At 50.8% G+C, this 12,350-nt stretch overlaps 1 protein-coding gene across 6 annotated transcripts in view; it reads right to left on the bottom strand.

Annotated features, from left to right (window-relative positions):
- Nucleotides 1–12,350, bottom strand: part of SMOX (spermine oxidase) — a 57,460-nt gene that overhangs the window by 19,300 nt on the left and 25,810 nt on the right. For 4 of the 6 annotated variants that reach the window (XM_023251425.2, XM_023251426.2, XM_023251423.2 and 1 more), the window contains exons 3-6: nucleotides 8,618–8,844; nucleotides 3,913–4,086; nucleotides 2,990–3,749; nucleotides 2,252–2,412 (exon numbers count right to left, since the gene is read on the bottom strand). In XM_023251425.2, the coding sequence (XP_023107193.1) occupies nucleotides 2,252–2,412; nucleotides 2,990–3,749; nucleotides 3,913–4,086; nucleotides 8,618–8,844 (1,322 nt within the window). Of the gene's footprint in view, nucleotides 1–296; nucleotides 387–2,251; nucleotides 2,413–2,989; nucleotides 3,750–3,912; nucleotides 4,087–8,617; nucleotides 8,845–12,350 lie in introns of all 6 variants that reach the window. The other 2 variants (XM_023251422.2, XM_045053840.1) reach the window with 1 other exon arrangement.

Genomic DNA, 12,350 nt, shown 5'->3' with positions numbered 1-12,350 from the left:
CCCACCTGGCCACCTTCCCCTGCTTCTTCCCCAGACATCCAGGTCTCAGTTCTTTCTGCTCTGAGGCTGCTAGAAGTCCCAGATCTGCAGTCTCAGAGGCTCATGGTGCCTCTTACTAGTGAACTCAGGGCAAATGGTTTAACCTTCCTAAGGCTTGATTTTCTCATCTGCAAAATGGGTTTATACCACCTACTTCTGATGGTGGTTGTAGGGATTAATTGAAATAATGTATCTAAAGCACTTAGAACCTGGAAGAACATAAGCACTCAATAAAGTTAGGCGGTAATTTAACAAACCTTTATGGAGCCCCTATTAGGGTCCAGGGACTGTTCTGAGCACTTGGAAGATAAAAGGTGACCGGGCTGCTGCTTTGAGGAGCTTCCTTGCTGGTGGGGAAGCCAGACACGAAACCCAATTACTAAACGGCGTCATGTGTGACTTGATGGGTGTTTGGGCAAGGTGCTGAGAGCCCAGAAAAGAGGCCCCCTGTAAGGGGGATTGCACAAAGCTTCCCAGAGGACAGGACCTTTGGGCTGCTTCTCAGAAGATGCTAGGTAAACAAACAGGCAAAAGACATTTCAAGAAGAAGGAAAAATGAGGGCAAAAATGCACCAAAGCAAGGGACAGTGAGAATTTTGGTACAGCCGGGGCTCCACCTCGAGAAAGCAAGCTGTGTAGGTAGGGGTCCAGGCAAACTACAAGTGCTTGCATTCCAAACTTGAGTTTGGACTCTATCCCACTGCGTCTCAAACTGAATGTGCCACGGCACCAACTGGGGATCCGGTAAAATGTAGGTTTTAATTCAACAGGTCTGGGGCGCACTGAGAGTCTGCATTTCTAACACACTCCCACATGATGCTGATGCTGCTGGTCCGCAGACCACTCACTTTGAGAAGTGCAAGCTTTAACCCACCAACAAGGAGCCCACAGAGGTCGTTAAGCCGCAGAGGGGTGGGGGGAGGCTTATCGTGGCAGAAGTAGGCGAGCTGCCTACTCCCACATCCATTCTGCTCTTTCTCCTCGGTAACAAAGCCCTGATTTTTAACTGGATTCATTGCCATCCAGAATAAAAATGACGCATCCCAACCTCTTTAGCAGCTGCTACAGGCATGTGACTAAGTTCTGGCCAATCAGCTTCAAGTGCACTGTGGTTTAGAAGCACTGACTCAGCCCCAGGGGTTCCTCTCTTTTGCCTTGTCTGCCCTGAGACTGGCAGCCTCACAGCCCTCTAGAACCACAAAGTGGCCTTGAAGACGGAGCCAGGTGCCAATGGTACTGGGTCCTGATACCTACCTCTCGATCTCCCTTTGTGTCTCTGTGTGATAGAAGCAAACTCTGTCTGCTTTAGGCCCCAGTTACTTTCATGTTGTTTTGCTTTTTGCTGGATGCACTAGTCCTAACTTGATGGTGACAAGAGAAGGTTTGCTTTTCAGGAGGTTGGCTGTAGCATCTAAGGGCCTTTTCCTCTCTCCCGCTGAGCACAACCAGGCATGCCCAACACACGCTGGAAATCTTCTTCACCAATTACACCAAAGAACTGTTTTAAATATAATCCTGCTGGGTTTTAACATATTTTTTTTTTGTATGTGTCTGCTTGATGGGGGAAACTTGAAGTCCACTTTATAAAAACAGAAATATATATAATTTTTTTCTCAGATTTATTATTTTTCTCTATTGTTTATTATATAGTTGATATAATTTAGGGGAGGGTCAGTACTCTCAATTTTATTTTCTGAAACATATTAGGGGGGAAAAGTAAATAAAACATATTGGGGAAACTTACTCCTACTGAATGAGCACTGTCCAACAGAACTTTCCATGGTGCCAGAAATGCTCTATAGCTACACAATCCAACAGCCACTAGCCGCACGTGGCTATCAAACTTGAAATGTGGCCAGTGCGACCAAGGAGCTACATCTTTAAATCTATTAATTTAAATCATAATTAATTTCAACTAAATGTAACTAATGGCTAGAGCATAACATGAAATGGCTCAGTTTTTACAACCTCAAGAAAGCTTTTAATATCTGTTTGATTCCATTTTTTCTTCCAGATGTGAAGTGCACGTGACCTTGCTTTCTCCTTCATCATCTCCTTCATCACAGGAGCTACACCGTCTGCCTCAGCTTGTCGTCACCCCTCGGCGGAACACTACCCTCCCCCTCCCCCCCCCCACCAAACCCCCACACAAAACCCCTGCCCCCACCCCCCCGCCGCCCCCCAGGACCTCCTCACCCTGCACCCCGCTCACCGCCAACTTGGAGCTCTCGGTGTATGGCAGGGGCTTGGCCAGCTTCTCCACATCTGCCCCACTAGATCCCACCTGCGTGTACGAATAGGAGCCTCGGAAGTAGGGGTTGCTGCCCCAGGCCGAGCGCAGGATTCGCCGAGGTTTTGGAATGTTGGGGTTCCCTGTTGGGAAGTCGCAAGAGCCGAGGGAAGGAAGATGATAAATGGCTGCACACAGAGGACACCCCTGAGCGGACAACTGGCACTCCACCTCCGTGGCTGCAAGGCCAGCCCCCGCCAGCAGGCAGGGGGACGCAGGAAGAGGGGTGGAGAGGCTGGGGGCTCTAGCTGTTGGCCCTTCAGTGCCTCCCTGCGGACCGCCCAGCAAAACAGCTCATCTCTCTGGGTCCCTCGATTTCCTATATGAAAAATGTTCAACTCAGAGGATCTGACAGTGACACACAAATGCATCTCACAGCAGGGCAGTATGGGTAGGAAATGGGCGATCGGAGGTTTGGGGGTGATACCTGAGTTTTTACCGTCAGCCCTTAGAAGAAACACAGCACCCACGGTTTTCAGGGTTTCAAGTTCCAAAGCGCGTGCGGAGGCGGGAGGGGGGGGGGCGGGGAGGCTCTCCCAGTGGGCACGCCCCCTCAGCCGCACCGTCTGGGGATGCGGAAGAGCCACCGCAGGCGCAGAAGATGCAGAGGGTGGCAGAGGACCGGGAGGGGGCAGCGGGCGCGGCGGCGCGGGGACACACCTGTGAACTGCCGCAGCATCTCCGTGCAGATCTCGGCCACCGCCTCGTCGTCGCACTTCTCCATGACGAGGGCCTCCTCGCCGCAGATCCAGCCGCTCAGCACGTGGCCGTAGCGTTCGGGCGGGTAGAGGACATCGAAGCCGCAGATCTTGCGGTACCAGAGCTCCGGCGGGTAGGTGAGGGTGCCGCTCTCCGCCTCATCCTCCCACACAAACTGTATGCTGTTGCACTCGGGGCCCCAGAAGGGCTCCTCGAATTCCAGAAAGATCTTGTCGGTGGTGCCGATGCCCAGGCGGTGGATGGCAGCCACCTTCTCGGTGGGCAGGCCCGGCCGGAAGAAGCTGGTGTACTGCCTCTTGAGCACGCCCAGCGACACGGTCACGATCACGTGGTCCGCCGGGATCACCTCGCAGTCCTCACACTCCACCAGCACCGGCCACTGCTCGTCCTCATCCCGCCCATCCCCCCGGGGCTCCTCTCCCCCCTGGCCGCCCTCCCCGGCGTCAAGGTTGTGGTCACCCTCGCCCCGGGGCTCAATCTCAGGACCCCGGGGGCGGGCCGAGGCCTGGTCCCAGTGCACACAACGGACGGGTTTCCCCAGCTGGATGACGTGGGCGGGGATGCCCTCGGCCAGCAGCTCCACAACCCGAATGAAGCCCGAAGGGATGATATGGTGGGCCCCGGGGATCTCGGTCCACTCCCCAAAGGCACTCAGGGACACATCGTCCATGCTGTGCGAGCTACTCTCACAGCTCTCCACCTGCGGGAAGAGCCAGAGAGGAGCCGGGTGACCACCAGGTCTCAGGCAGGGGTCAGAACGGGACCTCAGAGCAGCCCCGCCCTCCTCGGACCCAGATGCCCCAGGATCCGTCTTCTTCCCTCTGGCATCTGTATTCAACAAAGTTCTGAGAGGACAAGGATACCTTCAGGTACTGCTGGATCATGGCGAGTTTCAGGCACTTGGTGGCCTCAGGGTCGTCAGGGTCATCCCTGATGCGGTTGCGCACCTCCTCCCGGGTGAACACCCCCACGCTGTTCTGACTCTCAGCATTGACTGGTTTACCATGCCGGAAGAACTCCTGGGTCAAGTTATAGACCTACCAGAGAAACCCCAGGAGACTGAAAACACACCTCTCTTCGCACCTCCCTCCATCTCAGACCAAAGGACCCCAGCTCAGAAGTCCCCATGTTCCCGATGCTCCCGGATATGCTGAGCCCATGGCTCCTCATCCTTGGTGAATCAGTGTGGCACTCCGTGTTGCGCTCAGGCTATACCAACAGGGCCAAGGTTCAGGGCTGGCAAGCCGTCCTGGACAGCCAGCCAGCTTACTTGCTTCCAGATCACCATCTAAGGCCCCGTGGGTCTACGAAGGAGGGACGGAGCCCTGGAGGCTCTCCTGCAGGGCCCTTGCTGAAAACCAAGTAAAACATTTGGTGCCTGGTGGGAAAGGAACCGCCCCCTCAAGGGCGCTATGTCCCCTAGCAGACCACCCACTGCAGAACCTGGGTCTGCACACCTTTCACTTTTCCAAGAACCAAATGTCCAAACCCTCTCCCTGCCACTCCTGTCCAAGCGTATCTGCTTCACCCTCTCCCAGGAGGGCAGTCTGGAACTGCTGCCTGGCCAGTGTTTGGGGGAGAGGGAGCAGGAGGAGCCCTGAAACCTGACCTCCCAGGAGCCCCTCCCTGGCCCTGCTCAGGTCCACACAAAGTGCCTCTTTACTGCAGAACCCAGACATATTTAAGCAAGATGACCATGCTGGGGCAGGGCATGTGGTGGGGAGGGAGGCTCCAGTGTCCCAAGGAATGAAAATACATTTCACAGGCATATTTTGGCAAGAACTCCAAACCATACCTTATCAACAGAAAGCAACAAACAGTCCCTTAGAGCAGGGTCCTATTATGTCCCGTGCCTGCCAGGCACGTAACTCCCACCAAACACTGGGCAGATCTCCCTGAAGAAACTAAGCCAGTCCTGGGCCAGTCATAGCATCCCCAGAGGGCAAGGTCTGAGTCCCAACATTCACTCAACAAACGGGGCCATGCCAAACACAGATGGTAACGGTGAGGAAGACAGACACAGCCCTGAGCCCCTGCCTTCACTCAGACTGGGGAGATCTCGTAACTGGGCTGTTTCCGCAGGATGCGCTGTGACAGGAAATAACCCTCAGGTTTTGAGATCAACACAGATGACCTTGGACAGTTGGCAGTGAGAGACAGAGGAAAAGTATTTCAGGAAGAAGGAACAGCATACTCAAAAATGAGGGCGGGGAGAGAGAATGTAAGCGACTCAGTCTTGCTGAAGAGGGCAGCGAGGAAAGAGAAAGTTACAAGAGATGATTTTGGAAAGGCAGTCAGGGCTGGGACATGAATGACTAAGAGTCATTGTCAAGGACTCTGGACCCTGGCATCACTGAAGGGCTGTGAGCATGAGCACACGCCCTCTCCCTCCCAGGACACTGGCAACAGGTGGGCTCCTTAGCCAAACATCTATGGCTGGTGCCAATTAGTGGTGTGGTTCCCTTCCTAAAGTGAGTCTGAATTCGGTCAGCACACATTCACGGGAATCATGTCTCCCCTGCAGTCCAGCCCTGGTAGAGGCCCTGAGGCTGCAGGGTAGAGAAAGGAAGGTGACATTACCCATCCCCTACCATTCCACTCGGGGAAAAGCCTCCACATGAGATAGAAACATGAATTAAACATGTCTCTGTAGAATACAGTCTAAAGATGATGAGTTAACTTGTTCACTTTTCCTCCCTACAGTCACACGATGCTGGGCATTTGGCCTTAACTGGAGTCCTCAGCAAATTCCTCACCCAGTACCACGGCCAAGGAGTCAGGCTTTCAGTGTGCCTCCTCCTCCCTGGGTTTTCTTCCTTGAGTGATAAGCAACATGGTAGCCAGTGTTTAGCTTATGTTGACCAGAGGCCGGAATGTACAGCTGAGGACAGATAAATTTAGTCCATCTAAACACGATTCTTTGTGTCCACCACCAACTGGGACAGCCTGACCTGCACACGGGGTTGTCCTATGGGTACAGTCTTCTGTCCTGGATTAAATTAAATCTTCCCAATGTGACCAAGGGAAATGGCACAGGCCTGTAACAGTTAATAATATTCACCCCCAATTCTCATTAAGCACTCTTCATCAGGATCTCATTTAATCCTCGTGACATTCTGAAGTGGGTTTAACTATGTCTGTTTTACAGGTGAGGAAAGTTAAGACTCAGAGAGCCCCCAACAACTTGCTCAAGGCTACACAGCTAATAAGTAGTAGAACTAATATTTGAATCAAGGTAGTCTTGCTCTAGGGACTAAGCTCTATATGACACGAGTGCACGAATTCACTTATTTGTTAACAAATGTAACAGATTGAAATGAGTAGCCCTTCGAAGTCACCTCTGGAGGGAGGCTGAAGATTTATTGTGAAGTCACCCTCCGGCAGGGCTTCATATGCTTAGAGCATATCTCTTCAGAATGGCCTCCAGCTTTGGTTAGGAACCACACACAAATAAATCGATCACTTTCCTCAGGGTTAACACCTTCTCCTGCCAACCCAAAGCATCACCCCTCGGACTGATAACCCATTTTATCCATGCTACTCTCCACAAGTCACACTCTTCGTTTCAAAAGTCAAACCCACAAGCGGAAACTGATGATGATCTACTTTTAAGTTTATGTAAGAGAATAAGTAAGTCATGGACCCTGAAAAGTCATTCTCAAGAGGCATCCATGCTGAAAGCACTCACAATAACCTGGATTTCAGGACGTGACTAATTCCCAGTAGACCAGGAAGGTCTACTTTGAAGAATACTAGCTCTTATCTGCTCGTTAACAATTCAGTCTCCTAGCACATGAGTAAGAACATACAGTACCATGGGATTGCATATAACATACCTTGTGGGTGTACACATATAAGTCACAGCATGCCTGCCCTCCACTGAACAAGGACCACCCCCAAAGCAAGAGTCATTTCTCCTTTTCCATACCCAAGAGCCAGAAGATGTACAATAGGTGCTTTTTGGCCAACTTACTGACCCGGAGTGAAGGGTCATTATACTACAAATGACAAGCAATCAGAAGGCAAGACCTACGTGCTACCTTGCTTGTTAAGTGCAGTTCGCAGCACCACTGAAAGATACTAAAAATATGAACTTTTTTTTTTTTTTGAGAGAGAGAGAGAGCACACAAGTGAGCAAGGGGCTTTTTGAGAGAGAGAGAGAGCACACAAGTGAGTAAGGGGCAGAGAGAGAGAGAGAGAGAATCCTGAGGCAAGGCTCAAGCTCACCTGTGGCAGGGCTCAAGCTTACCCAATATGGGGCTTGAACTCATAAACCATGAGACCATGACCTGAGGGAAAGTCGGATGCTTAACCGACTGAGCCACCCAGGCACCTCTATGAACAGCTTTATAAAAACCTGAACAAGACAAGGATGCGTGTCATTGCCACTTCTATCCAACACTGTACTGGAGATGCTATCCAGTGCAATACGGCAAGAAAAGAAATAAGTGGTCTTAGGCTGTGCTGTCCAATACAGTAGCCACTAGACATTTGTGGCAATTTAAAATTAAGTTAATTAGCTCCTCAGTTTTACTAGCTACATTTCAAGAGCTCAAAAGTCACATGTAGCTAGCAATTACCCTACTGGACAGTGCAGTTCTAAAACATCTCCATTATTGCAGAAAGTTCTGCACAATGCTGGTGTGAGGATTAGAAAGAAAGAAAAAATTCTCATTTTTTGGTATAGTATTATATACATAAAATTCTAAAATATTATTAGAATATAAATTAAAATAATATCTTAATAGAAGGAAAAAATTCTCGTGTTTTGGTATAGTATTATATATAGAAAATTCTAAAATATTATTAGAATATAAATTAAAATAATATCTTAATAGAAGGAAAAAATTCTCGTGTTTTGGTATAGTATTATAGACATAAAATTCTAAAATACTATTAGAATATAAATTAAAATAATATGTTAATAGATATAATATTAGCATTAAAATAATACTTCATCAAGATAGCTAAAATCAACATGTAATATAATCAGTTATAGTTCTATATATTGGGAAAAAATTGAAAATAAAGGGTTTTTTGGTTTTTGTTTTTTGTTTTTTTAAGTTTATGTATTTATTTTAAAAGAGAGAAAGAGTGCGCGTGGGGCAAGGGCAGAGAGAGTCCCAAGCAGGCTCCATACTGTGGGGCTCAAACTGATGAACCATGAGAGCATGACCTGAGCTGAAGCTGGACACTTAACCAACTGAGCCACCCAGGTGCCCCAGAAAATAAAGTCTTAAAAAATTACAACTTAAAAGAGTATCCAAAAGCAACAACAACAACAATCACTACCCAAGTACCCAGTAATAAATCTAATAAAAGGTGCTTAAGGCTTTTCTGAAGACACGTAATCATCTGTATCGGTGACCTCTTACCTCGTACTTCTCCACCCCTCACCTTCATTCTGTCCTCAAATTGTCCTGCTTTTCCAAATACGGGGCCCAGAGAGTGTGCAAAGACATAACCAGGATCATAGAAGACCCCAGCAGGCACTCAACTCCCCCCACACTGCCGGCGTGCTCCCCGCCTCCCACACCCATGGGCCCAGCTGCCCTGCTAACACCTCACCTCGTTGTATAAATCACTGAATTCCTCAACCACGTCCTTGGGGATCCTGTGGCCACGGTTGGTGAGGTAGCAGGCCACGCCATTCTTGGAGTAGAGGCTGATACGGCCCACGCTGCGCTCCCCATCAGTTGTCTCTTCCAGAAGGCCATTGGCTTCTGCTAGATGATAGATGGGATTCCCATGGGAGCCATGGATCCAGGTGGCTCCCAACTCAAAGGTGGCGTGTCCTGACGGTGACAACAACAGGCCCTTAGAGGGGCAGGGATTTCTTCACAGAGGGCCAGAACACTGCCTCAGCCTTCTTCCTCCAGGAGGATCCTTCCATCCCCTCAACAGAGCAGGAAGGGGAATTAGGGCCCTATCAGGCAACCAACCAAAGTCTTCAGTGAAAAGCTCCCAGGGGAAACTACATGTGGCACAAAATGGATTCCACTTTACAGCTGAGATAACTGCCACCCTGAATGCCTTTGTGATTTGCCCCCAGAGTCGCTTCACTGGACTAGTTACAAGGCTCTGCTTTTCCATCCCACCTTTGTCTAACACAACACCAGACACTGAGCCCTCCTTTTTCCTTGATGGCTCTCCCTCAGGAGATACTGTGTGGGCACCTGAGGGTACAGTGGCCCCAGTGAGGGGAGAGAGGTTACCTGAGGTCCTCTGGCCCGAGGTCCTCATCTGACCTTACTCCAGTTCCTCAACATTCTCCAACGGCCCCGGAGTCTAAGCCCCGATCCCAGACAAAAAGTGGCCCCCCTCCCAGCTCAGTCTGAGGCAGAGGAGGGAGGGCAAACATTCCAGGTTGGAAGACTCCTCCTGAAGGCAGTCTCAAATAGACTTCCAGAGAAAACTAAACTCTGTCTTCCTAAGGCAGAAAAACCTTAAATGGCAGAACCCCAGGAGTCTATCTAGGGCAGGGGGCAACTCCTGGACCCAAGTTGGGACAGGGCTAGAGCTGGTGCTGGTCCTACCATCCCATCCAGAGCCAAGGTACCAGATGCTCTGAGGCAAGCTGCCTCTGTGCCTGGGCCTCAGTTTCCTCTTCCGATGCTGTAGGGATGGTGGCACATTGTCTCCTTCCCTGCCTAGTTCCCAAGGAAGTTGAAGCAAAGCAAGGGGAAGAGAGAGGAACATTTTTTGGTGTTTTGTTTTGTTTTGGAGGGCTGAGTCAAGATATCAGGTGCAGTTAAGTTTTTTGCTGAGATGGTCACAATAATTCCTCCTCTGTCCTTGTACACATAGCCCTTTGCAGCGTGACCTTGCCAGTCCTCCCATCATGAGGTAGAGTCCATTTCCCTACCCCTTGCATCGGGGCTGGCCCTGTGACTTGCTTTGATTAACAGAATGCAGTGAAAGTGATGTCTGCGGCTTCCGAGCCCAGGCCTCAAGAGATCTTGTGGCTTCCACTTTCACACTCTTAGAATGTGACCACCATGGAGAGGTTTACCCTGTTGGAGACATGTGGCCCAGCCAAAAAGCCAGTGCCAACCACCAGACAAATGGGTAAGGCTGTCATAAACAAACCAGCCCCGGTCAAGCCACCAGATGACTGCAGGCGAGTGGGAGATTCCAGGCAAGACCAGTGAAAGAACCACCTGCCTGAGTCCTGCCCAAATTCCCGACCCACTGAATTTAAACAAATAAAACGGTACTGTTGTAAACTGCTACATTCTGGGGTGATCTGTTACGCAGCAATAGTTATCTGATATGCCATAACAGACAACAATCACCCCTCACCCCAGGAACTGGCCATTCTTTTTTTGTGCATCCCCTCTCCTGGCTGTTTCTAAAATTTTTTTTTTTCAACGTTTATTTATTTTTTGGGACAGAGAGAGACAGAGCATGAACGGGGGAGGGGCAGAGAGAGAGGGAGACACAGAATCGGAAACAGGCTCCAGACTCTGAGCCATCAGCCCAGAGCCTGACGTGGGGCTCAAACTCACGGACCGCGAGATCGTGACCTGGCTGAAGTCGGACGCTTAACCGACTGCGCCACCCAGGCGCCCCTCTCCTGGCTGTTTCTAATTAAACCACTAGTTACTAAAAATAGCCCTGTATATATGTATGTGCCAAACAGCAGGCAAGAGAACAAAACGGTCAACCTCTTGCTACCGCCAGTGAGACAGAATTTCCTGAGGTCTCTGGGAGAAGATGCAGGAATGTGTATGTCCCTTTGTCCAGAAAGGTGGGCAGATGGGATGGCACCACAAAACTAAAAACCCAGTGCCCTGCTTCCAGTGGGTTCCTAGTGGGCATTGAGAGTATTTATTACTAATCCTCCTTTAATTCCTCAGGCTTGGGGTTCCCCAAAGTGTCTTGCCTGGTTTGAGCTCCCAAGAGAGGAAGAGACCTCGGGGAGGGGCCTAGACCCTCCCCAGGGCACGCAGGGAGCTCCAAACCACACAGTCACTGGGCAGTGACATCCAGGCGTGGGACAGCACCCTTCCTGGATGGACATTTGGCAAAAGCAGGAATGAGGTGAGGAGCTTGAGGTCGGCAGCAAACTCAGCACCCCACCCCTATTCCCCAGGCTCTGCAACAGGGGGGGTGGGCAGGCCCTGGTTGAGAGATATTTCCTGCCCTCGCCTGCCTGCCCCTCTATGACTGCAATCCTTGTGACACTCCTGCATCAAAGGACACCAGCACCATCCAGTGTCCCTGGGGCTTCTGGCCCTTGACGCCTGCCCCGACCACTGAGATTCAGAGCCACCGCCTCACACCATAGCAAGTCTGCCCCTGGTTTCAGCCCCGTATGTCTGCACACACAACACACGCAAATTCGCCCTCCCGAGGACGTGCTCTCCCCGCTCCTGGCGGAGTCTGCCTTGATCACATACATCACTCCACGCGTATGGCCCTTTCTGCTACCTGCCCAACTCTCCCCATCACCTGAAGTCTGCCCAAGGTCCCCCAAGTCAGGAAGGCCCCCATCACCAACAGGTCACCAGATCACGCTTCTTCGCAGCTTCCCGCACCCCATCTCTTCACCCCGCCGCCTGTTTCATGTGTGGCATGTCCCAGCTGTCAGCTATCCCTGAGACTGGGCCATTTGTCCTCATCTTCTGTTTCTGCGTCATACACTGAATGTCTTATCAAGACTCAGGAACCACAACGGGAGCTGCCCCTTCCCTAAGGCTCCCAGCCAGCCAATCACATGTCAAGCGAAGCGTCCCAGGGCTTCCTGCTGGCTTTCCCCAGGTTTACGAGTGCTTTGGATGGCACTTCCATCCTCCCCTGCCACACAGTCCTGTGTGTCTCAGCAGAAGATGGACACAACCTCACATTGCCCTCCAGGAAACGCCCTAGAAGACTCTCAATACGATCGAATGCATGGCCTTGCTACCCCATGTGGGAACAGAGACACAAAATCCTCTGGAGGGTAGCCATCGAGCGTGGTCCCTACCCACTCGGTCTCTCATTGGTCAGACCCCCTGGCTGGGAAGTGCTGACCTCCAGCTGCATTTCAGGCAATTCCTCCACCCCTGGTAAAATCTGCCCAGTCCTGGGGAAAGTCTCTTACCTGGAGGCTTTCTCCAGAGGCCTCATTACTCTGCAACCTGGACAGATCATCTTCCCAGGCAATGCTAAGATCTGCCCATCACCCACAAGGAGGCCCCAAGTCCCAACCACTCTGTTGCCCTGAGCTCCTACTGTCCCAAGACTAGCTCTCAGTCATGATATGTTAATTCACACTCAAGAGGTAATGACTAATAAGAACTTACAGAATTACTCTTCT

This window comes from Felis catus, chromosome A3, assembly GCF_018350175.1.
Source record: "Felis catus isolate Fca126 chromosome A3, F.catus_Fca126_mat1.0, whole genome shotgun sequence".
In the NCBI taxonomy this organism is placed as follows: domain Eukaryota; kingdom Metazoa; phylum Chordata; class Mammalia; order Carnivora; family Felidae; genus Felis; species Felis catus.
This window is presented reverse-complemented; position numbering and strand designations above follow the sequence as displayed.